General features: G+C 40.1%; 1 protein-coding gene across 1 annotated transcript in view; it reads right to left on the reverse strand.

Annotated features, from left to right (window-relative positions):
• Positions 1–27,613, reverse strand: part of LOC116911550 (thrombospondin type-1 domain-containing protein 7B) — an 852,321-nt gene that overhangs the window by 504,137 nt on the left and 320,571 nt on the right. Inside the window, exons 4-5 of the mRNA XM_032915540.1 lie at positions 24,674–24,922; positions 5,993–6,162 (exon numbers count right to left, since the gene is read on the reverse strand). Of these exons, the coding sequence (XP_032771431.1) occupies positions 5,993–6,162; positions 24,674–24,922 (419 nt within the window). The remainder of the gene's footprint in view (positions 1–5,992; positions 6,163–24,673; positions 24,923–27,613) is intronic.

Consider the following 27,613-nt stretch of genomic DNA (forward strand, 5'->3'; position numbering starts at 1 on the left):
CTATGATACTACAAGCTTTCATTTTAGTAACACATGAAATGGAATTACCAACGTATCTGGGTTAGTTTGAATATAGATTTCATCTCCCAGAGGACAAACACCCGCTTTTCTTCTTTACAGGAATCAGATTTAGCAGGAATCATGTGTCAGCAAGCGTGTCTATTTATCTATAAGCCATTTTGTTTTCCTATGAGCACTCACTGTGTTCAGTGGAAAGTGTCTCCTTCAGCTGTCCTGCAGCTTGTTCTTTAGTTTGGTCCTGGTCTGGCAAAATCATGTGAAGTAGATCTTGAACTACGTAAATTGGGAAATACATAATGTCAAGAAGTGCCCGATAATTTAATTAATGATTAAAATAGGGCTCTTCAGTAGTTTTGCTAATCATAGTAATTTAATAAACATGCCTATATCACACCAACCTATGTTTGCTACACTTGATTTAGAAAGGCACTGAGCTTAGATTTTAAAAAAGCAATCAACACAGCCTATAAAAATCAACCTTAATTTACACTTCCAGTGACCAAGTTGCCTCTAAATATTTAATAATCTTTTTCTCTGTGCAAAATGATTCACATTTTGAAGAGAATATTAAAGCTATATTCATTTATATCTTTTATCTATTTTTGTCAATCTATCATTCATCAATCTCAACCATTCAATTAAACAATCTGTCATGTAGTCGATGTTTGCCTATATAATGTTAGACATATATATATATATATATATATATATATATATATATATATATATATAAATGTTACTCTCTCTTTTACTTTCTGTTATTTTTAGAAAATTTGCCTACACCACTATGACTGGGTAGCTTTGTAAGTAGTCTCCTTACTTAAGAAAGCCCTTGGTCCTGTGAAGGCTCATTTCCCCAGTGTAGGGAATGCCAGGGTGGTGATGTGGGAGTGGGTGGGTGGGAGGAGAGCAGTCTCATAGAAGCATGGGAGGGGATGGGAGAGGGGAACTGGAAAGGGGTAACATTTGAATTGTAAATACATAAAATATATAAAAAAATACGAGAGAGAGAGAGAAAGAGAGAGAGAGAGAGAGAGAGAGAGAGAGAGAGAGAGAGAGCGCCAAACTCAACAGTGGACTACTTATGCACTCCTTAACAATAAACTATGGAAAAATGACTTTCAATTCCCAAACACCATCCTACAACTTATGGGTTTGAGAGAAAAGCAGAGAGAGAACACAGTGTAACAGGAGAGTCTAATAGGTCCCTGGGGCTTGACTTATGATGCCGTCCTTCCCTCCCCTGACACTCTTCTCTCTCTCTCTCTCTCTCTCTCTCTCTCTCTCTCTCTATATATATATATATATATATATATATATATATATATATATATTTTTTTTTCTAGGTCTCTGACTCCTTCTGTTGCTTATTATAAAAATCACGCCCCTGTCTTCACTCACCTTCTTCCTTCACTATTGGATTAACTGAGGAGTACAGAGATGGGTCTATTGATTTTATTCTTCTGCTTTCTTCTGTTGACTTTCCCCTGAAGCCATCATCCCAATAACAGAAGAAATTTCCAAGGTGGAACTATAATAGGCCAGTGCTCTTACTTATTTAGGCTTTGACAATATTCTCATCGAGGGTTCTACTGTGAGTTAGCAAAGGCTATTTCATTCAGTGTCCATTTTCTTCCCTAGCACAAACAAGATAAAATGCTACCACCCTGTTTAAACAGCCTGTTTTGCCTTTCAGGTGACAGTGAAGGGTGGTGCCTAGTAATATCCCTATGCCACCTCATTCTCACTTATAAAGCAGCATATTGATCAGAAAACCAGTCTCTAAAGACAAGCAAAGAACACTTCTAGTCCTTGGCAAGATTGGAGAGGACCCTTTTCAATCTTACCTCAAGAAATAGATCCATCTGCTCAGAACTAATATTATTTGTACTTCAAAACATTCCTAAACAGCCGAATACGTTTGCCAATAGGACTTTACCGCTTAGCATATAGACAATTTAATATTCTTACACGGAGCTGATAATAAGGAAATTCATCCTCTGCTTTCAAAGATCAGACATACCATCAAAAATAAAGTATTAACTCCATAGTAATGCAGAAAGCCTCCATTGTCAATGCCTATAAAACCTTTAATCCCTCAGTTCTCCCCACAACAGTATAAAGGCCGTGTCCAAGTAAAAGCATCTGTACTAAGTCCCTACATACAATGACAATAAACCAGGAGAATTACCTTCAGGGATTCTAAATGTCTTTGACCATGTGGTGTTTGCAATGATCACAAGACTGGACAATAAGAAAGCATAATCGTTATATTGTTTCCTAATGAAATGATAAAAATTACTGGAGAGATACCTATGTGCTTAGGACATAGACTAAAGTAAAGCTGGCCCGGGACAGACTGTTTTTGAAGAAAATCAAATCAAGATCACCAGCTTAAAAGTCGTTTTAAAGGGGCAGGAGAGAAGGCTTTGATAGAGGCCTGACAACTTTCATTTGATTCCCAGAACCCAAGCAGTATAAAGAGTGAACTGACTACCAGGAGTGTCTTCTGACTTACACCTAAGCACACTGCATACATATGCATGTGCACACACATAAATTAATTAATTAATTAATTAATTAATTTTAAAAAGGAAAGTCAATAGTTTTGTCATTTATTACTACCTTAACAGAAAAAGTTAGAAATATTTAAATCTTATTGACCTAATTTGACAAGTAGACACTATCATTTTACAATAGAAACTCAAATTTTCTCTTGCATTTAATTTGTGTCTAGAAGAAATTTTTATAGCATTGCTTTTATCCAGGTTTACGTATGAATGATAGTAAAAAATGAAGGCATTTTATAAGGGAGGTTCACTTGTACTACAGAGCAAAATAAAACCTTTGATAACTGCTACAGAGTAAGTGGGTCACTATTTCTTGCCTTCCATGTGGTTGTGATGCATTAAAGAAGAGCTTCATTTGCTGTACTCGGCTCTACATGAGAAGACATGGCTTAGACACACGTCAGCATGTTTATATCCTCAGACATCCCTTCCCTCAGAACTGAGGGCTTTTAAAGTGCTTATTGTTTCCCCATGAACCCAAGATTGATTCTCGAGTGTATCTTGGCTGAAGACAGCATCCTCATTTTTCTGTGCTTTATTAATGGTACTCAATCTGTAGTGAACATCTCTTCTTTGTTTGCTCTTTTATTGTGTAATATTTATTCTTCAGTACTAAAATATCCTCTTCACAGGTTTTCCTGATTGTAATCTCCATGCATAATCTAGATTGCTTTCTGTTGCTGTGTAAAAGAAATACTCTGAACAAAAGCAACCTGGAAAGTGTTTAGTGGGCTTCCATTTCCATGCCACAATCTATTGATGAGGGAAGGAAGTCGGGGTTGCAACTGAAGCAGGAAGTGGAGCAAAAGCAATGGAGTGAGTGCTCTCTAGCTAACAACCGCCTACCTAGGGAGACTGTTGTCCACATGGGCTGACCCTTCTATATCAATCATCAATCAATACGCCCTCCTACAATTATGCCAACACGTTATTCTATTCAAGGCCAGTCATCAATTGAAGTTTGTAACCTCTTCTCAGGAGACACTGGGTTGTGTCAAGTTGAGAATAAAAATGATCAGGGACACTGCCCACTGCACAAGTTTCCACTAACAAAGCTGGAAATGTGGTTGAAAAGAACTTCAGACGTAGGAGAGTTATTGAAAGGATCATTATTCTTTATAAAAAGAAACCTTAGGGAGATAAAATTTCAATAGAAGATACAAAGTCAAAGCAGAAAAAATATGTGGGCCATGTTTATTCACGTGTTTGTCTTTGAAGCTCCTTGAACCGTACTCACAGGTGAAAGGTAAGAAAAGAGGAGGTGGGACAGAAACATCCTCAACATGTGAAGGATAGCCTGGAGCTCTTCAACTACATACTGTGTTTTCCAAGTTTAGAAGAGTTGTGGCAGTGATTTTTTTCTTTTGAAACGAAAAGCATGTAAAGTTGTCAAGTTTCATGATTGTAATTAGAGAAGAGAAAAACAATTACTATTTTTAAGTAGCATTACCCCAAAAGGTGATCATTTAAGCTCAGAGCTGTAGATGCTTCTAGAACTCTGAGATTGGACACAAAGGTATACCTAGCATGGAAAACTATACATAATAAAAGTTATATTTTAACATAATAAGAAATCTTGAATCCCATCTTCCTAAACAAATCTCACAGGAGTGGGATATGGACACCTGGGAAGCCCCAGGAACTCCCTAGTCTCAAGTCCATCCCACGAGCAGAGGATTCATTTAGCCTCAACTCTCCCAGTAACTGGTAGAAGCCATAGGTTCATCTGGAGCACAAGACTGGTCCTTCAATCCTTTATATTCAGTCAACAAACTTGCACAAATCTACACAAGTTTCCTCATACATGTTATCATTGCCATAAACTTCACAAACTGGCCCATAATAGAAAATGTACCTCTCTAACAGAGGGCTGAAGATAAAGAACAATATTGTCCTTTCCTTTTCTTCTAGGATCACACCTTTTAGACGTTTAAAATTTGCCAATAGAATAGTGTATTATTGATATTAGGAAGGGATGCGTCTGTAGAATATACACTCTCACAAAATGCAATAAAACGTAGAATATCAGGAGTAGAGGAAGGTAACTAAAACTAAGGATATATGAAGAATCCTTGTGGAAATCCAATGTGTTTTGGAATATATAAAGGAATTTGAACAGAAGTACAGAGGTAGATAGACCATACTGCTCCCAGAAGATACAGTAATTAAGTACAAATCACAGTGGTAATCACAGCCTGCCCCCCTATGAGTGATGGGTCAGGGAGATCCTGGCAATAACTAAAACAATAAAAGCTATTGTTATGGATCTTGGTTGCCTACAATAACTTGATGACAAGCTATAACTGTTGAAAGCATCACTTATTTTGGATAAAGAACACAGAGAGGCTAACATAGGCTGACCCAGAAGCTCTCCTTGCTCACAAGCTTTCATAATATCAGAATGGATAGTGCAGGCTACTGAAGCAGAAATAATATCAAACTTCTCATGTGGGGCTAGATCTTACATCCTATGATGTCAACCTTCCTAGCAAGAGGTGCAGTAATGGCGTGATGGTTACCATATTGATAATAACCAACCACTTTTTGAATGACTGTTCCACAGGAGGTATTTTATACCTGGCACTGTAAATCTGGTCAAAAGCTCACGAGTGGAGAGATTACAGGCCCTAGGAGGAAACGTTGTTGTTTTGCTAAAAGGTCACGTTTGCAAACTACCTTATAAAACCTTGGTCATAGAAGTTTGGTGTGTAACTGGTAGGAATTAATGCAGAGACTTATAGCTAGTCAAAGTACCAAGTATAAGTAACTATATGCTTAATTGTGGATGAGTCATCTATATTAACCTTCGCCCGTCCAAGTCTCCAGAGAATATAGCAGAAGAGTGGACAGAAAGAATGTCAGAGCTGAAAGACGAGGAGAAGAGCAGTAAAATGTATGTATGCTTCTCAGAACATCGGGACTTTTAGACACACGAATAGCACTTATGGTTACCCACATAGGACCTGCACAGGATCAATGTAGTAAAAGTTCCAACACAGATAGGGAAGGGGGCCCCAAGAATCCACCCTTATCCAGGAGCTATCAATAGTTGATGTTTGCTGAGTGAACAAAAGAAAAAAGTCACTCTCTTTTGGCCACTGGTAGGTTTCCCATACTCCATGGGTTGGTTCCACACTTATGTTCATGTGGGAAGCACAAGTTGAACTTTTGGCATTATTATCCAAAAAACAGGACATCAAGTTGGGAGAATGGTGGAGCAGAGGCACTAGGGTTGAAGTTGAAGGAAGGTCTTAGTGAATGGATATGACAGAAATAAAATGTATAAAATTTCAAAGAGTAAAGTAATAGTTCTTTCCAAGGTAATAAAAATTCTAGGAGTGGTACAAGGGTGGGTTCTCCTTTCATCCAGCAGTACCCTCTGCCAGGAGCTGGCTGCCTACCTTCCTTGGTTCTTGATGTGATGGTTGCTGGGAAGCTCTGGGCACAGTACACCTCCCGGGTCTGGATCCCACCACCGCAGATTGGTCCTGTCTTATGCCAAAGTGGGTCCTGTTGCTCCAGAAGAAGAGAGACTTGACATTCCTTCCATTCGGAGGTTCTCCAGGAATACCTGTTCAGTTTGATTTGTTTAAAACAAGAAGAGGCCATGAGGAAACTATACAGTTCCAAAGAAAGCAGGCAATGACATCAAATGTGTAGGAAAATCTTTTTCATGCTGGAGAAATAAGCATCCTGACTTTGCATTACTAAATCCCTATTATTTCCTATAGAACTGCATAGCTATACGCTGTACACTGTGGCAACAGACAGCACTCGGTGACCAGACCAAAGGAAGGAAAGTAAGGCAAGCAATGGATATATCTCAGAATAAAGTGGAAGAGAGAGAAGAATTGGAGGAAGAACCTGGAAACACATGAGGCTCATAAATGACAGTGGAAATTGTCACTGAGAGCTATTAGACAGACTTCCAGATAACTACATGCTAGCTAGCTTTCTTTTTCAATTAGGAGAGTAATGTATCCTCTTGCAGATATTCTCTTTTCAAATGGACTCTAACATCTCAATCACAGTGTAGAAATCATTTTCCTCCCATTTAACACCTTGACACTGGGATAAAGCAATTAAGATGAATTCATTAAAATGTGTGTTACATGTTTATTAAAATGTGTTAACACTCTATATGTCACTACGTTCAGTCAACAAATATTTTTCAACACAAGTGGCATAAAGTTATTTAAACTGACTTAGTGATGGTTCTCCCCAGCTTATAATTAATTGTTTAAGAAACGTTTTAAAGAAGACAAAACTAAAGTAGTAAATAATACATGAAACTCAAGAAGGATGACCAAAATGCGGATGCTTCACTCCTTCTTTAAAAGGGAAACAAGAATACCCTTAGCAGGGGATAGGGAGGCAAAGTTTAGAACAGAGGCTGAAGGAACGACCATTCAGAGTCTGCCCCACATGTGGCCCATACATATACAACCACCAAACTAGGTAAGATGGATGAAGCAAAGAAGTGCAGGCTGACAGAAACTGGATGTAGATCTCTCCTGAGAGCCACAGCCAGAATATGGCAAACACATAGGCGAATGCCAACAGCAAACCACTGAACTGAGAACGGGATGCCTGTTGAAGGAATCAGAGAAAGGACTGAAAGAGCTGAAGGGGCTTGAGACCTCATATGAACAACAATGCCAAGCAACCAGAGCTTCCAGGGACTAAGCCACTACCCAAAGACTATACATGGACTGACCCTGGACTCCAACTGCATAGGTAGCAATGAATATCCTAGTAAGAGCACCAGTGGAAGGGGGAGACCTTGGTCCTGCCTCCAGTGAATGGGATTCTTGGGGGGAGGGCGGTAATGGGGGGAGGATTGGGAGAGGAACACCCATGTAGAAGGTGAGGGCTAGGGGTTAGGGGCATGTTGGCATGGATACCGGGAAAGGGAATAACATTTGAAATGTAATTGAGAAATACCCAATTTAATAAAGATGGAAAAAATGATAAATTAAATGGTTATAATTAAAAATTCAAAAACTGAACGTCTAAAAAAATACAACAGAGTTTATGCACAATTTATAGAAAAGAATATTGTCAAAATTCACATCTGGATTAACATCTTCAGACATACTTTCCTTCTGTGGGTTATTACAGAGTTCCTCAAGCCCAAATCATTAATATAATCCACCACATCCTCATATATTCCCACAGACCCATCACCTTCTAAAATAATAAAGAATCCCTGAGAACATTCTCAGATGTGAGGAAAGATTTCTCAGCTATGTGATTGCTCATAATAAAGTAAAATGTAATAATTATCACATGTCAGTAAGACCATGTTTTTTTCAGAAGTGAGAGTGAAGATGAAAATCAAGCAGCAAATATGAAAATATCTAAGAATCTTGATAATGAACAAATCCCTCGCAGTGAATGCCATCATTCTAAAAAGCTTGAACTCCTAGAAGCATTAGTCTTTAAGGAGCTCAGTGTGGAGATGAAAATTCAGATGTGAAGACACTTCATGCAGGAATGTTGAAACTTCCTTTTTCTCCCTTATCTTTATTACCTTGGTTCAACTTGATTTCCCCAGACTTAAAGATGTGTGGACAAGGGACTTCTGGGGAGAAGGTTCAGCTGTGCAAATGTGAAGACCTGAATTCAGATGGCCAGCTCTCATGTGAGAAACTCAGGTGGGGTTGGAGAAATGAGGATTTGAAACTTTTTGGCCAGTTAGTCTAGATGGATAAGTGAGTTTCAGAATTAGGGAAGGATCTTGTCTTGAAAATCAGGTGAAGATGAATTAAGGAAAATACCTGCTGTCAATCTCTGGCCACCACCTGTGCACACACACACACACACACACACACACACACACACTCACATACACACAAATTTACATGTACAAATAGATACTATACAAGATACCATATATAAACATCTGTACTGTACACACACTAGGGTAAGGGATTTGTGACAAAGAAGGACTTTGGGGTCTTAAGATCAAATCATCTTCCTTGTAGGTGAACACAAACAAGATTCTTTTAATTTATGGACAACAGAAATATTGAGAGGAAGCCAGGTCTCCCCAAATCATGAGGCAGAACCCCTCCGAAGGAATAGCTATAAAGTAACCATTTCCCAATTTCTTACCCTGTTCTGTCTGAGTGCATAAGTAAAGGACTTGGCTCTGAACTATGGGACGCAGGTCACTCAGTTCTATGGAAAAGGGCAGTGAGGTTGGTGACTGACTATAGGACTGGATGGTTAATCAACACTTCTTCAGGCCCTCTTCTTCCTTGACTCTCCTAAAGAAGTCTCTCTGTCTATAAGGGGGCTAGCTACGGCAGCTGACTTGCAACTAGTATGACAGGCAAACAAGAGGTTTAGTATACACCTATTTAGGAATCCCATCACCCTGATCAAAATGGGAGCCTTGTTACCCATTAGTCCTTCAACTTGATAAGCTTGATCTCTATTACCCCACTTATAAAATGTAGATAATCACACCAAACACTGAACTTGGCATATAATAAAAGTTAATATTCTTTATATGCTTTTCTGTACTTCATCTCTACTTTGTGTGTGTGTGTGTGTGTGTGTGTGTGTGTGTGTGTGTGTGTGTGTGTGTGTGCGCGTGTGTGTGTGTGTGTGTGTGTGTGTGGTATGCCCTGTATGCTCCAACATTGTGCTGACAGATAAGATTTTCCCTCTGGGTGAATAGTGGCATGGTTGTTGTGAGGGTAGCCAAACACTCTGATTTGAAGTGTACAACCCAGGAAAGAATTCACACCTGGCACTATAAATATGGTCATTAACCCCTGGCTCAGGAGTTCATGAGCCCTAGGGCTAACCTACTGTTGTTTTATTAAATGTTCATGCTGTCAAACTACATAGAAATGTTTGTGTTTACACCCATAGAGCTGTGCTGTCGATGAGAGAAGCTTATTTTAAGATAGACTGTGGCTAATGCAGAGACAATTCAAAGTAGTCAGAATAAGAAGAGACTGGGTGTTCAGCCACAAATGGGATGTCTACATCAACTACTTTAACCCTAAATTTTAACCCTAAAATTCAGGATTATGGGGAAGAAAGAACGCTAGAGCCAGAGTGTGGGGAGGAATGCTTTCCTTAGACATGGCTGCTGCACACATAGTTAAAATTCCTCCATAGATCAGGACGTGGCTCACTTGCTGTGCTTCCCTCCAGGCTGAGGCGTCATCAGTAGTAGATGGCTACCGAGAAAGGGGGTGTTACCTTTTACCAGGCCTGTGGTCACTGTAGTGTGTTATTGGCAAGTGGCTGGTGACACATTCATGGGCACACAGACAGCATGGTTTAGGCTTCAATGAGTTTTATTTAAGAAAATGAAAGACAGAACGTGGAGTGGTGAGGGAGCTGCATTGGGAAAGCCTCAAATGTGTTGGAAGGGATATGTGAAGTGGATATGGTCCGGATTCATTGTCCACATATTTAAAATTATAGAAGAAAAAATTTTAAATCCTTTAAAAATTATTATGTTCTAGATTAGATATCTTTTTAATTTTATTTATTTATTTTCCATCTTTACTAAGTTGGGTATTTCTTATTTACATTTCAAATGTTATTCCCTTTCCTGGTTTCCAGGCCAACATCCCCCTAGCCCTTCCCCTTCTCCTTCTAAATGGGTGTTCCCCTCCCAATCCTACCCCCACTACCAGCCTCCCCCCCATCAATCCCATTCATTGGGGGTCCAGCCTTGGCAGGACCAAGGGCTTCCCCTTCCACTGGTGCTCTTACTAGGCTATTCATTGCTACCTATGCAGTTGGAGCCCAGGGTCAGTCCATGTGTAGTCTTTGGGTAGTGGCTTAGTCCCTGGAAGCTCTGGTTGGTTGGCATTGTTGTTCATATGGGGTCTCAAGCCCCTTCAGCTCTTTCAGTCCTTTCTCTGATTCCTTCAATGGGGGTCCCATTCTCAGTTCAGTGGTTTGCTGCTGGCATTCGCCTATGTATTTGCTGTATTCTGCTGTGTCTCTCAGGAGAGATCTATATCTGGTTCCTGTCTGCCTGCACTTCTTTGCTTCATCCATCTTATCTAGTTTGGTGGCTGTATATGTATGGGCCACATGTGGGGCAGGCTCTGAATGGCCGTTCCTTCAGCCTCTGTTCTAAACTTTGCCTCCCTATCCCCTGCTAAGGGTATTCTTGTTTCCCTTTTAAAGAAGGAGTGAAGCATCCACATTTTGGTCATCTGTCTTGAGTTTCATGTGCTCTGTGCATCTTGGGTAATTCGAGCATTTGGGCTAATATCCACTTATGAACGAGTGTAACCATGTGTGTTTTTCTGTGATTGGGTTACCTCACTCAGGATGATATTTTCTAGATTAGATATTTTTTAATGCCACATTCCCATTACAGCAAAGAAGGTGTCAAGAGGAACATGGGAAAATGTTCATTAGTATTGCAAGTGAAACTGGGAAGGGGTTATCTTGTACAAACTGCTTTTCCAATTAATTTTCACAACCCTGTCATCATTAGTGATGGATAGATTTTAGAAGTCATTATGAAGGACAATGAAAACAGGGAAGTTTAATGACCGAGGAGTGTACGTAAAAAGACAAAATCTTTGTTGGTAGTTCATTAACTAGGATGGCCCAACTTTCATTCCCTAGCAAGTGACAAAAAAAACTCTAAAGAAAAATGGGGCCTTTATCACAACCACAATTGTTTTCCGTCCTGAGAAAATATCAGTGCAGCGAGAGGCAAAGAAAAAAAGCATCGCAGTAAAGAGCTTGTGCTCCGGTTTAAATGTGGGTCATTTCACACTTCGCTCATCTCTTTCACTTCCTGTTTTCCAAAAGCCTCAGTGATGTTTAGTCACAAATCACCCGGCAGCCATGAAAACACAGCGCCCTGAACTTCAGCAACCTGAGAGAGTGTGTCTCTAGGATCTGACAGAATAAGAAATCAAAGGAGTACGCTCGGCTAAACGATATACTTGCTTTCTCAGAAGTGCTTGTGGCAACGGGTCTTGGCAAAGGCTGGCTCTCCAGCCTGTGACATTCTCTTTAATGACTGAGTCTGTGTCAAAGACCAGGCTTCTTTGCAAATCCCTGTTTACAACTCCATGGACTTTCGACATCTTCATTTTGCCCTCCTGCTCAGGAGAGGAAGATGGAGTCTTAGAAACCCGTGTCCTATGTATTCCAGGGAAGCAACCCACTGAAAGCTGTGAAAATGCTTCCAGTGGAGGAGATAAAAGCCAAAGAAAAGAAGTGAGTGAATTTCCATGCCCCCTACACTGACATACATATGGGATTAATTTGCTTTTTCTTGACTGTCTGCCTGTCATGGCATTACTGTCAGGGTATCAGAATACATCATTTAATTAGTGAACAATGGCATCCAACAGTTCCTGCCACCTATTCTATAGCAGGCTTTGCCTTAGTGAGTGAAGGCATTGTGTTTCAACTTATATTCTCAATCATCCTATAAGAAAACATTATTTACTCTTACGTATGAGAGAGTGGGCATGAAACTAATGTCTCTAATGGAACATAGTAAGTGGTAGGGTAGAAGTCAGAGTCAAGTGCACTTGACTCTCTTATGGTAGTGAATGGGACAGCTAAAAAGCTTCCGTCTGGTAAAACTGAATGGAAGGTCAGTACAGAGTAGGTGCTTGTCTTGGCTGGCTATTCCAAGAAACAGCAAGTACTGGTGCTGGTTAGAGGAATTGTATCTGGTGCCTCAACACCCACTCATGATAAAAGTCTTGGAAAGATTAGGATTCCAAGGCCCATACCTAAACACAGTAAAAGCAATGTACAGCAAACCAAAAGTCAACATCAAACTAAATGGAGAGCAATGTGAAGCAATCCCATTAAAATCAGGGACTAAGCAAAGCTGCCTACTCTGTCCCTACAGATTCAATATACTATGCAAAATCCTACCAGAACAATTAAACAAGCAAAAGGAGAGCAAAAGGATATAAATTGGAAAGGAAGAAGTCAAAATATGACTATTGGCAGATGATAAGATAATGTACTTAAGTGACCACAAAAATTCTACCAGAGAACTCCTCCAGCTGATAGAAACTTCAGCCAAGTGGCTGGATGTAAATTTAACTCAAATAAATCAGTAGCCTTGCTATACTCAAAGGATAAAAAGGCTGAAAAAGAAACTAGGGAAATGACATCCTTCACAATACTCACAAGTAATATAAAATACCTTGGTGTAACTCTAACAAAGCAAGTGAAAGATCTGTATGACAAGAGCTTCAAGTTTCTGAAGAAAGAAATGAAAGGGGATTTCAAAAGATAGAAAGATATCCCATGCTCATGGATTGTCTGGATTAATATAGCAAGAATGGCCATCATGGTGAAAGCAATCTACAGATTCAATACAATCTTCATCAAAATCCCAACTAAATTTTTCAAAGAGTCAGGAAGAGCAATTTGCAAATTTATTGTGAATAACAAAAAAGAAAAAAAAAACCAGGATAGCGAAAACTATCCTCAACAATAAAAGAATCTCTGGGGGAAATCACAATTCCTGACCTCAAGCAATATTACAGAGCAATAGTGATGAAAAAAAAAGTATGGTATTAGTACAAATACAGGCAGGTAGCTCAATGGAATGGAATTGAAGACCCAGAAATGGACGCACACACCTGTGGTCACTTGATCTTTGACAAAGGAGCTAAAACCATCCAGTGGAAAAAAGATAGCATTTAACAAATAATGCTGGTTCAACTAGAGTTCAGCATGTAGAAGAATGCAAATCAATCCATTCTTGTCTCCTTGTACAAAGCTCAAGTCCAAGTGGATCAAGGACCTCCACATAAAACCAGATACGCTGAACCTAATAGAAGAGAAAGTAGGGAATAGCTTCAAACACATGGTTACAGGAGAAAATTTCCTGAACAGAACACCAGGGCCTTATGTTCTAAGGTCAACAATGGACAAACGGGACTTTAGAAAATTTCAAAGCTTCTGTAAGGCAAAGAACACTATCATTAGGACAAAATGACATTCCATAGATTGGGAAAAGATCTTTATCACTCCTACACCCAATAGAGGGGTAATATCCAGTATATACAAAAAACTCAAGAAGTTAGACTCTAGAGGATCAAATAATCCTATTAAAAGATGGGATACAGAGCTAAACAAAAAATTCTCATCTGAGGAATAATGAATGGCTGAAGAGAATCTAAAGAAATATTCAAAATGGTTAAGGTCAAAACCTCGGGTGACAGCAGATGCTGGTGAGGATGCCAAGAAAGAGGGACACCCCACCCCCATTGTTGGTGGGATTGCAAGCTGGTACAACTACTCTGGAAATCAGTCTGGCAGTACCTCGGAAAATTGGACATAGTACTACCTGAGGACCCAGCTATACCACTCCTGAGCATATATCCAAAAGTTGCTGTAACATATAACAAGGACACATGCTCCACTATGTTTGTAGTAGCCTTATTTATAATAATCAGAAGTTGGAAAGTACCCAGATGTCCTTCAACAGAGGAATGGATACAGAAAATGTGGTACATTTACATAATGGATTACTACTCAGCTACTAAAACAATGATTTCATGAAATTCTTAGGCAAATGGATGAAACTAGAAAATATCATCCTGAGTGAGGTAACCCAGTCACAAAAGAACACACATGATATGCACTCACTGAAAAGTTGATATTAGACCAAAAGCTCAGAATACCCAAGACATAATTCACAGACCACATGAAGCTCATGAGGAAGAAAGACCAAAGTGTGGATGCTTCAGTTCTTCTTAGAAGAAGGAACAAAATGTTCACAGGAGGAAATACAGAGACAAAGTGTGGGTCAGAGACTGAAGGAAAGGCCATCCTGAGACTGCCCTACCTCAGGATCCATCCCATATACAGACACCAAACCCAGATACTATTGTGGATACCAAGAAGTGCTTGCAGACAGGAGCCTGATATAACTGTCGCTTGAGAGGCTCTTCCAGAGCCTAACCAATATAGATAGGGATGCTTGCAGCCAACAATTGGACTGAGCACAGAGTCCCCAATGGAGTAGTTAGAAAAAGGATTGAAGAAACTGATATCAACCAACTAAACCCCTTTATCCCCAGAGATCCCAGGGACAAAAACACACCAATCAAAGGGTACACATGGAGTGACCCATGGTGCCAGCCACATTGGTAACAGAGGATGGCCTTGTTGGACATCATTGGGAGGAGAGGCCCTTGGTCCTATGAAGGCTCGCTGCACCAATGCAGGGGAATATCAGGGTGGGGAAGCGGCAATAGGTGGATGGGTGTGGGAGCACCCTCACAGAAGCAAGGAGATGGGGATAGGATAGGGGATTTCTGTAGGAGAAACCAGGAAAGGGGATAACATTTGAAATGTAAATAAATAAAATATACAATAAAAATAAAATAAAATAAAAATAAATATGTCCTCCATTGGTCCTTGTGATCCCATCAGTTATAGCTATCCAATAGCATTTCTCACTATCAAGATAATCCTTCTAGTCATACAGAAACATGGCTTTAAAATCCCTGTCAATGAGTTGTTTTATAATTACACTTTCACAGGGTTAAATTTTAGCACTTTATATAGAGAAAAGGTAGTTACAAGGAGAAGGTACTATAAACCAAGCAAAAGATTTCTAGTTCCATCCATTTCCTGAAAAATTCATAATTTCCTCATTTTTAATAGATAAACAGTATTCCACTGTATAAATGAAACACATTTTCTGTATCCATTCTTTGGTTGAGGGACACCTGAATTGTTTCCAGCTTCTGGCTATCATAAGTAAGACTGCTATGAACACAGTGGATCATGTGTCCTTGTGGTATGGTGGAGCATCTTCTGGGTATATGCCGAAGAGTTATATAACTGGGTATTCAAGTAGAACTATTTCCAATTTTCTGAGGAACTGCAAGATTGATTCCCACAGTGGTAGTACCAGTTTGCAATCCCACCAGTAGTTGAGGAGTGTTCCTCTTTCTCTACAGCCTCCCCAGCATGTGATGTCCTTGAGAATTTGAACTTAGCCATTCTGATTGGTGCAAAATGATTAGTGTCATTTTGATTTGCATTTCCCTGGTGACTAAGGACTTTGAACATTTCTTTAAATACTTCTTAGCCATTCAGGCTTTTCCTGTTGTGAGTTCTTTGTTTAGCTCTGCACCCCATTTTTAAATTGGGTTGTTTTGTTCTTGGAGTCTAACATCTTGAGTCCTTTATATATTTTGGATATTAGCTATCTGTGGATGTAGGGTTAGTGAAGTTTTTCCCAATCTGTATGTTGCCAATTTGCCCCATTGATGATGTCTTTTGCCTTACAGAAGCCTTTCAGTTACGTGAGTTCCCATTTAGCAATTGTTAATCTTAGAGGCTGAGCCATTGGTGTTCTATTCAGGAAATTTACCCCTGTGCCAATGAGTCTGATGCTCTTTCCTACATTCTCTTCCATTAGATTCACTGTATCTGGTTTTATGTTGAGGTCCTTGATCCACTTGTACTATAGCTTTACTCAAGATGATAAACAGGGATCTATTTTCACTCTTCTATCTATAAACTGCCAGTTAGACAAGCACCACTTATTTTAACTATGAAAATTCAAATCATCACTAAAATTTGCCAAAGACAATTTTCTATAAGGTGAGTAACTTTTTCAAGAAATCCTTGAAATCCACTTCCTCACATTGCTCCCTTTTCAGTTCTTTATGTGTAAATTATCCATCCTCTCACGGGGAAACAACTCTCAGGTCCCTGCTGTTAGTGAATGAGCATGCTTCCAATCACCCTAAAAGGCTCACACACTCCTGAGGAGGGGAATATTAGGGCAGACATATGGGTTATATCCAGGATTACAACTCATAAAGCATAGCTGGGTAAAGGTACTAAGGTCATGCACCAGAGACTGATGCCAAAATGTCCCTGACAATCAGTCTCCATCAAGAATGGTGTGTCTACCCTCCCTTTCCTTACCAACGACATTCTATCTCCATGTCTACTATAATTGATTTCATACAACAGGGATGGGGGCAGTTTCCAAAACCCAGGGAAGATGTCTGCCTTCCATTGGTTCTCAGAATCTAACATGGTATCATACCAGCAGAAAAGAGAGATGGACACAGAGACCCTCATCAAAGAAGATCTGAGTCCAGAGTGAAAAAGGCAGAGAGTAGAGGACCAGAGAGACATTGTGGTTCTAGCAGGTCAGCAAGCATGTTCAAAAATCAAGCTGGGAAAATGCTTGCCCCCCCCAAAAAAAATTACATAGAGGCCAGTGCTCTAAAGGCAGAGACAGAAAACCAAACTGCATAGAGAACTATCCTGAAGGATAGTATAAAGGTGATGGTTTCCCAAAGGCAATAACAAATTAGGAAAATTTGGGGTGGTGGTTAACAAGATGAAGTAATGTAGGTATTAAAAACATCACCCAGGAGGGCAATGAAGAATGCAAGTAAGTGTGAAAGAAATGATAAGAGTAAGCCTAGGGTAGCCAGACAGCAGCAATAGTGCTGAGCATGGAGCAAAGCAGTTGTATCCTAGATGGCCTTTGAAGGTGGAAACAACGGTCTAATAGATGAAACACAGGATGGAGGAGAAAAGAAAGAGGGACAAATGATTGTTGTGTTCTTCCTTGCCCACACATAAAGAGTTAAACTCCTTGGCATTGAAGACTCAGAGGATAGAGTTAAAGAAAGATGTTAAAATTCCAGATACCAGGGAGATAGACATGAATAGGCATATATAACTGATCAACTCAGCCCTTTCCTTTCTGTTTGCATCCTAGAATCTAGTTTCTGAACCCATGAACTCGTGCCTAAAGCCTATTGCCCACCGGTGGTCAATCTTAAATCTGCATTAGATTCAAATACTTAGACGTGCGATTCTATCATACTCAGATGCTACACGCAGCTTAAATAACAGTGTAATCAAATCAGCAACAACAGCAATAACAGAAATAAGATCGACAGCACTATGGGGCTGGAGAGCCAGTTCAGTGTTAAGAGTATTTGCTGCTTTTGCAGAAGAACTATGTTCAATTTCTAAGACCCAAGTCACGCAGATCACAGCTCCCTGTAACTACAGTTCCTAGCGACCCAGCACCCTCTTCTGGCCTCCAGAAGCACCTGCACTCAGGATACATGCACATCCATGTACAATGCAAACACTTAATTAAAAGTAAAAACTATATCCTAAAACAATCATAATGAGTATGGGGCTGAGAAGGGGGGTGAGGATACTGGAGTGAGGGCTTGAAGAGAGGCAGGATAGATCCTAGGGTCAATATGCATTGTGTAAATTCCAAAGAATAAAAATATTAACTATTGTAAAAGATATTAATGTTAACTCAAAGACCAATCTTACCAAGTGTAGAAATATATTTCTCATACAAAATGCAAGTGACAAAAATGTCTAGGCTAGGACAGGGCAACTTGAGGTCCAAGAATTAAACAACCCAGGCAGCATGATTTTCTGAGTGGTGTCCAGCTCAAGGAACTCCGTAACTTAACCTATCGCCTCCATTGAGAGACAAAGACAGGGGAAGTTTAAAATTCCCATTTCTCTGGTTCTCCTAAAGAAACAAAGCCAACATTAAAGAAGAAGATGTGCTTAGCACTGGTTCTTCAAAGATTTCCATTTTATCAATAGGTCATAAAGTGATCAGAAGAACCACAAGACACAAACTCTGTTGCAGCCTCTGGCCTTTCAATTCTAAGCTTTGACATTTTCATAAGGGTTCAGGCTGCTTAAGGCATGGGCTTCCTCCCTCCCTCTTCAAATGGCTGAGATGTGAAGCCCAGAACATGAGAGAGAATCTTAAGTGATTTAATGATGACAGATTGAGAGAATAATTGCATTAGTTAGCGATCATGTTTTGATTGAGCACATATAGATTTGCAAACACTCCTGGAATTGAAACTTCAGCGAAAGGTATTCAAATTAAATGTGGACGTATATTAAAAATCAGTGCTCTGCAGCGTGACTAATTTATGGTAATGTCTGTTGTCCTTTGAAAGTTATAAATGCACTTGGAAAAGAATTAACTTGTCTTTTTTTTTTTTTCCTGAACAGACCATCAACATAAGAGAACTGGTCAAGCCTTTATACATTTTATGCTCTAGTAATTTTTTATTGGATAGAGTGGACTATTGATTATGGAAAGCTACTCCAAATTGCAAGGCTCTCTGCTCTGCAGCAGATGGCTTTCCTAGCCAAACTCCACATATGTATTATTAATAGACTTCTATCGTTATGCACAGCACTTAACAGTACGTTAACTTCCTTACACTAACTGGGGAACAGATCTTCTGTCCAGGAGGACTCATGAAACCACATTCGCCAGTAATAGATAGATCCAATAAAAAGGTGCCAATGTCCCGAGGAAATAATTTCAAATTCTTAGAAAAATTCTTTTGTTTCTGAAACCAAGTCTCCATGGTGTTCCAGGGTGCCAGGGTTTGGCTCCTTTACTTTTCAATTGCTGCAGAAATTTGTTTAATTTAAGCAACTGAAACAATGCCTTCTGAAAGGATCCATTAATCTAGCTGACAACTCTTTATCGAGCTTGTATTATGTGCGGGGTGTTGGGTGCACTGAGAGAAATCAATGGGAGAAGATTTAAAAGGTGCGATTGGCGATGTGTGTTAGAAGCCAGGTTGTGAACAAATCCAGACTGTGATCTCACTCCTAAACCTATCTGAGGTAATGGTTACAGCCAATGAAAACGGAAGCTTTTTAATCCGGAAAAATCAGAGGTGATATCAGCGGAGACCATCTGAGACCGCGCAAGCAAGCTGTCTACAGTCATCGCTGTCTGGGGTAGTTTCTACCTGATCATCTTCATTGAACTAACTTCAGATTCTTTTTACAAAAATACCTTCCTTTGCCTCACACACATTATATGATAACTGCATGCATGCAATACTGTATGAATGTAAAATATTGTTCAGGATCCTCTGGCATTTGAGCAGATGTTCATTCACGCAGTGTTTAGTGAGTATTGAGTATGATTCAAACACTCTTCTCTGCACTCTTGGAAGGAAAGAAGAAAGGAAATAAGGGAAGAGAAGGACGGAAAGGAGGGAAGGAGAAAGGGAAGGAGGGAGGCAGGCAGGCAGGCAAACCCTACCAATGTGTGGGTTCACATGAGAAAACACCATTGCTAAGCGCTCACAGACAATGTGTTCGTACTATTCTGTTTAGAAGAATATGTTTTTCAAGATCCACTGGATGAACAAATCAATGTTTCCTGTTTCCTCCTATCCGATTAACCTTGTGAGAGACTGAAGCAGATTTTGAAGAGAAATAGCCCCAAAAGTACTTCCTTGTTTTGCCATAGGGCAAAGAAACAAACAGTCAGGCTGGGTTTTCATCCATACTTTTCCTAACATTTCTGGCAGGCTCCAATAGTCATCCCCAAAATTCTAATCTCCAGAGTTTACTCGAGGAAAGAAAGAATTTTTACCTAGAAAGTCTAAAATTGAGCTTCAATGAGATGTTGGGGATATCTGAGGTGATCTCTGGAGCCATGTAATGAGCAAATCAAGAGGGAATGTGGCAGCCTGGAAATGCCTCTCAGCCTGAGTTTGCACAGACAGACTTTTTGCCAATGCTTTCTAACCTACTCATAATAAGGATAAATTCACACATACCAGCAATGAAGAGGGAAGGGTAGTTTTACAGAAGCTATCTATTCTGTGCCGGGTCAAGGTATTGAAACTATGTTTAATAAATTGCAATTTTTCCGTGGTAATGTTGCATGGTCTAAGTGGCACCATTAGCCATGCAGCTTCTGCCTTGAAACTTTCTAAGAGATTTCCTCAGCATTTGTCACTGTCACCATGTCACAGAGCTGCCTGCTATTCAGTCGCCAACTTTAAATGATTATGTAAGAGAAGGAACAGCCATTTTCATATGAAAACTTGTCTCCCACCCATGGGTGATAGAAGTTGCTGGCGGGGGTGTCATTCCTAACAAAGATGTATTGCAAGTGACTCTTTCTCAACATCCTCCTGTGATCATTCCAAGTCCTTTCACTAGAATGAGGTTCCCTTCGCAGCTACTTCCCAACGTCAATCTGTCCTAATTCTTTGCCATGAGGAGCTTGAGGCACGGCAGCCCCCTGTCCTTGGTTTTACTAGGACTTCTCAGTACACAAGGTTGCCTTGTCTTGTACAGTGTTTGAAAATATTGACATGTGGATCTAATAATTTGGACGTTCACTGCAACTCAGGGAAAAAAAAGTCCCCAGGCATTTTTATGCATTGCATATCTTTAGTGTCTGAGGACAGAAAGTGATTCACAACGGTAGAGAAGAATCTCATAGAAGTCAAGGTCATAGGTGAAAAGGAGATTCATCCCCTTCCCACAATTTTCACCCTCGGTTAGTATGTTTAATGTTATCGTGGAGCTGGGGAGAAGAGAAGAGTACACACCTGCTTACAGACTGTGTGAGGCTGGAGAAGGGTGCTGGTTGGGCTGTCCTTGAGTCTGTGTCAGCAGCACACCCCTGAGATGAGACAAGTGTGAACAGCACTAACCCTTAGTTCTAAAGTGTGCCCTTATAAGCACAGAGGACTAGTTCTTATCTCGTCTTAAATTAAGTTACACAACTTCCAACATGTTCCATTCTCAGCAGCACCTTTAAACTGGCTCCTTTGGGTAGGCCTTTTTCCGCACACTGATGCTCTAAGCACTGACACATACTGGTCATAGCTGTGGTGAGTCAGTGGAGTCCGGCTGCTGAGGCATCCTCAACACTACACAGGGAAAAATAGGTGTTTGCAGCGACTAAATCTCTTCCCCATCACCTGCTTTCCTTGGAGAATCTATCCCCTATTTTCCAAAACTGGTTAATTATTCACTTTCTTTAAATAATATACCCAACCCAAATAGACCTTGTTTAAATTAAATTTCTCTATTAACACTAATTCTGTAAGCGGTGCTGACCAAGCACATCATAGCATTCCAGAAGTTTCTCTCTTTACATAGTATCAGTATTATATTTTTCAACAAATTATATACCAGAAATAAATTTTATATAGTTTTATTTGTTTGGTTTTTCATGTAACAGAAGTCTGTGTCCATAAGGGTAGAGGCACGTATCTGTTGTGTTCTATGAAGTCTCCCTACATTTAACCCTGGGCCTGACACAGAATCAGAATTCTGTTTATTTATTTAATGATCGAACATGTTTTCTACAGAAAAGACAAAGGAAAGGCAAAGCCAAATTACAATGTGGGAGTTTAATCAAAAACAATGTGACGATGCACAGAACCATGTATTTTTCTGCTATGGAAAAAACGGAGTGAATTAAATTGTTTGATGTATGTGGACACTCATGAATTCTGGGACGAAGATAGGGGCATTTGTGTTCCCTTAATAGATTTTTGTTTTCATTTTCATTGCTCACAATGAATTTTAATCACCAATGTCAAAGGAGAAACAAAGGGAGATGCACAGCCTTTGTGCTGTGTGCTGTATCTTTCCTGTGGTAGAAGCCACAGCCCAGAACCCAGATAAACAGGAAGAGTGGTTGATGCTGATTTCTCTGTTGTTGTGCATTTGTTTTCCTGCCCATAACCAAGGAGAAACATTAGTTAACACATCGCTCTCGGCAGGCAACGCTGGTTGGTACTTAAGTAATTCCTCCAAGAAGCTCATTCCCAGCAGATTCATCATTTGAAAAGATTTTGTTGTTATTGTTGTTATTTTTAAATAAATGCCAAACTCAGGCCAGTGTTGAAACAGAAGAACTAGGGGGCCAGCTGGTTAGCAGACTAACCTGCAAGTCTGTATTTCCAGACATTAAATATCAACTGAATGAAGATCCCTAAGGGCACTAACTTTGGGTACATAGTTATCTCAGTCCCAACCTAGTTTGTTGGTAAAGATTGACATAAAGTTAAGTGTGTCCTGGTATACATATCCTAACTTGGTAACAGTGAGTGACCCCTGTCATTCTCAGAAAGTCTCAATGGATGAGAAACCCTCCTCTTCTATGAAGCCTTCACATTTGTATCAGTTACGCCTTTGCTATATTACTGGACCAGAATAGTATAATAATTGATAATAACTCAAGATTCTATTCCTACCTGTGCACAATTACAAAATCTGACTTAGACATCCATGAGAGAAGATTTCCAAAATACACAGAAGAAATAATTTCGTTCATCATATGACTGATATGTTGCATAAGGAAAGAGAGGATTCTCTTTACAAAAGGAATAAAATCATACCTAAAAAGAGCAAGACAATGGCTTCCCTTCTCTACTATCTTTATGTCCTAAGCACTGGGCCTGGGATTTTCACACTCAGTCTCTGTTTCAGTCCTATAATGCAAATGATACAATTAACAATCCCAGTATCAAGGGGCATGTGCTAGAGAAGATATGTAGCTTTTTTGAGATGCCTTAGCGAATAAATGATGAACATAAAACCTGATCACAAGTATATCCAGCCCTGAAATAGAAAGAGATCCTAGTTATATCTGCAAGCCAATCTTTCCCTCTAAAACAGGGCTATAAAAGGTGACTGTAAAATGGACAACATGCAGTGGATTCTGTGGGGTTAATATCTAAAAGACCATGAGCTGCACCTTACTGTGCTACTGAAGTGAGGGGTAATAAGAATCTGGAGCTAGCAGTCTGGAGCCGCCGAGATGTCTCAGTGCTTAAGAGTGTATTGTCCCAGCAGAGGACCTGAGTCCAGTTCCAAGAACTTATATAATAGCTCCGGAGGATTCAGTGCCCTCTCTGGCTCCCATGGGTAATGATAGTAAAGTGCATGAATTCGGAGACAGGCACACATCTACATAGAACTTTTAAAAAACAATAAAATTTTTAAACAATCCAGGAGTCCTAGCAAAATTAATGATAGATAGATAGGTAGATAGATAGATAGATAGATAGATAGATGATAGATAGATAGATGATAAATAGATAGATGATAGATGATAGATGATAGATAGATGATAGATAGATAGATGATAGATAGATGATAGATAGATAGATAGATAGATAGATAGATGATAGATGATAGATAGATAGATAGATGATAGATAGATAGATAGATAGATAGATAGATAGATAACATCAGAGAGTGTTCAGTCAACACTGACCAAGACAGTAATTAATGAATAAGCTATAAATCTTATAACAAAGATATATCTTTGAATTCTACAGCATGCACCTTATTTAACAATAAGGAAGATTCAGACAGCACCCAACTATGTGTAAGACCAACACTAGGGGAATGCCATGCTCGCCTCCAGGTTTTATAGCTATCTGGGCTCAGAAAACCAAGAGTATAAGTTAGGTTTGTCACACAAAATGATAGATTAATACAAGAGATCATTTTTTCCCTGCTTAATATTTTTCTGGGAACAGGAATCTCATCCTTATGTCTTCGAGGCTACAAGAAACTCTGGAAAATGTCTCCTGTAAATAGATATATGTCTAATGGGGAGTTCAGGACATCTCTCTATCTCTAATAGACTTCCCAGTAGACAACCATCCTCAGGGATTTCTGTCATTATGAGCTTGGAGTTCACAACAACCCCACAGCCTGAAAGAAATACCCTGGAAGCCTTTACCAAATGCAATATAGACAGCCTCCTCCAGCCCCCAAATGAATATAAAGATGTTGGAATCCAGCTTATAATGGACAGTGAGCCAGTTTCCAATATCTTCTGGTTCCCCAGGGACTCTGGAAAAGAAGTTGTGGCACAGACTGGCAAAGATACAGGAGCAGAAGAGGATCTGAACTTGGTCGCTGCAACTCATTAGCAATGCAGCACCAGGAGACTGTTTAATATCTCTGCTGACAGCCTCATTTGCACAGTGGGCATGCTATAACGGACTCTGGACTAGGGACAGCTATTTACAAGTGTCTTTTACACCAGGTAAATGTAACGATCGCTTTCATCATTTACTCTGTGAAGCACCAGAGGATGAGAAACACTGAGGCACTTTTAGGAATTTTGTAGCATCAGTGCTGTGGGAACGGAACTTGAATGGTGATGTCCCTGCTCTTAAGCCACTGCACTGCATCACTAAGTAAAGGAGATCTATACTGAGAAAGACTTGGTATCAAATTAAAATTAGCTATTAAAATGTTCAAGAGTGAAATACCTGGGACATGGCTGCAGAAATTCCCCTTCAGCAATGCAGGTCTCTTTCTCAAGAAGTTCTGGGCATTCCTGGCCACCTCCAACTGCAATACGCTTCACGTTCCGGCTCCGGCTCCTCACTCCGGGTGATAGAGTCCCAGAACGGCAGGTCTTGGAGCAGGGGCTCCACGGAGACCATTCAGAAGTTTCACAGTCCTTTGGCATCACACAAGGCTGGACAGTAGGTGGGAAGGAATCTCGCATACAAAGGCTGGAAGGATGGGAGCAGAAAAGAAAATTGAAATGTAGATTAAATAGATGCAAGCAGCATTGTAAGATTCTTACTATAAAAAATTAAAAGTTTGATTCTCTCTCTCTCTCTCTCTCTCTCTCTTTCTCTGTGTGTGTGTATGTCTGTATGTCTGTGTGTGTGTGGTGTGTCTGTGTGTGTGTGTGGTGTGTCTGTGTGTGTGTCTGTGTGTGTGTCTGTGTGTGTCTGTCTGTGTGTGTGTCTGTCTGTGTGTGTGTGTGTCTGTATGTATGTGTGTGCCTATATATCTGTGTGTGTACCTGTCTCTGTGTGTGTGTCTGGTGTGTCTGTCTGTGTGTGTGTTTGTATGTCTTTCTGTGTGGTGTGTGTTTGTGTGTCTGTCTGTCTGTGTGTCTGTCTGTCTGTGTGTCTGTCTCTGTGTGTGGTGTGTGTGTCTGTGTGTCTGTCTGTCTGTGTGTCTGTCTGTGTGTCTGTCTGTGTGTGTGGTGTGTGTGTCTGTGTGTCTGTCTGTCTGTGTGTCTGTCTGTGTGTGGTGTGTGTGTGTCTGTGTGTCTGTCTGTGTGTGTGTGTCTGTATGTATGTGTGTGCCTATATATCTGTGTGTGTGCCTGTCTCTGTGTGTGTGTCTGGTGTGTCTGTCTGTGTGTGTGTCTGTGTGTCTTTCTGTGTGGTGTGTGTGTGTGTCTGTGTGTCTGTCTCTCTGTGTATCTGTCTGTGTGTGTATGGTGTGTGTGTGTGTGTATGTGTGTGTGTGTGTGTGTCTGTGTCTGTGTCTGTGTCTGTGTGTCTGTATGTACTAAGGCATACATGTAGAGGTAAGAGGACAGTTTTGTGGAATTGGGTCCCTCCTCCTAGTCCTGTGGGTCGGGATTGACAGCAGTGTTTTAACATCCCGAGACATCTCACTTGCCCTAATTTGACATTTTAATGGGACTGTTTGAAAGATACAGATACCATGATAGAACCATGATATATGTTAAATATTTAGAACATAAACTTATGGCAAACAGTGTAACATACCTATGGCCCCATCTATTCAGGAGTTTGAGGCAGGAGGATGTTTTGAGATTAGGAGTTCTAGGTAAGGCCTCATCTCAAAGAAAAATACTAATAATGCTTACTGTTTCACAGGTAGCAACAAAACTGCCTCACCCTAGAGAGATGTCTACAGAAGATACACTCTTCCCTTGCTCATCGTGTCCGCTTCATGATGTAAACTATTAACACTCACTTACTTGGCCTGGGCTGTGCCCTCTTACAGCAATGGTTTGAGTTACATTTTATTATACCCGCTTTGCAGAGAGAAGGACTTAGACTCACAGAACCTATGTAATTTTTTCACTGTCAAATGAAGGCAATCAGAGGCTTTAGGCTAAGATCTCTATTCTTAGAACTGTCGACAGACTTCTTTAAATGGGGTATTGATTATGCTTCTGCATACTATTCAGCTCTTAGCATCAATATTTTCACATGTGAAGTTTGAGAAGAATCAAATAGTTCAAGAGTCTGACTGGAAAGCAGACACATTAGAGCAGACACACACGATGATGGAGTCAACACCATGACAATTACACTTCTGAGGAGTGCAAGAGAGAGGGTGAGAAGGCTGTCAGTGCTGAGATTTCAAAAGGCAGATAGGAGCTCTTCAGATTTAGGATAAAACTGTTTCATCCAGGAGAATTGTCCACCTGAAACCTTGAGATACCAGTATCCTGTTGGGATGTGAACCTGTGGTAAGTTGGACCCAAGTGCTAAATTTCAAACCACTTGCCTTTGTGTCAATAACTTAGACAATGACCACAATGGGAGTATTTATACTATAGAAATTGGTAAGTGCTATAAATCAATTTTTCTCTAATCCCTCAAGCCTTGTTGCTAAAGTTTAGAAACAGCACTGGGCAAAGGTGAAAACTCACTTTGTTTTGCTGACATATTAAATTGCAAGTAGGAAACTGGGGAGACAGGATGTAGGGGGGTTCTTCAAAAGTGGACCCGAGAGGCAAGCCATGTCTCAGCAGTCCCTCTAAGAGCCTGAATGTGAGCTCAGTTCCCAGCACCTGTGTCAGACACCTCATAACTGTCTGTGCAACTCCAGCTCCAGGAGATATGGTGCCCTCTTCTGGCCACACTAGACAACTGCACTTACATGCCTACATTCCACATGGACAAGTTATTTGAAATACAATAAATCTTTTCCTAAAAGTATGTCGGAAAACATTTCGTGTTACGGGCTACAGAACATTAATTTAATCGAGATGAAACAATTCTGAGTGGAAGAAAATCATTCTCAGACAGATGGTATTGCACATATTAGCTCCCGTCCCTTTGTCTTTCTCAACTCCTTGTTATCAGCCCTCACCCTAATTCAGGTTGAAAGTACCCAAAATTTCGGGAGGAAAAGGATAGTATTCTTAGAAATGTACATATGTCAGTGTTTGAATAGTAGATCCCAAAGTTAAGACCACATAGTCTGTCAGAATACTGGCTGCACAGAGTGATCCTCCATCCACAGGCATAATGTGTGAGGTTTGTAACTTGGAACGATATGTAAATAGGGCGTCTAGCACTTAGAGGAAGCAGTGTGCAGAAGAAATCATTCTTGCGGTTTCTTATACCAGTGGGCAGTTTGTAGTGATATTTTTCCACATCCATATGCTTTGTTAAGCCACCGAGGGTTAATGTCACATTCTT

Source organism: Rattus rattus, chromosome 10, assembly GCF_011064425.1.
Source record: "Rattus rattus isolate New Zealand chromosome 10, Rrattus_CSIRO_v1, whole genome shotgun sequence".
Taxonomy (NCBI): domain Eukaryota; kingdom Metazoa; phylum Chordata; class Mammalia; order Rodentia; family Muridae; genus Rattus; species Rattus rattus.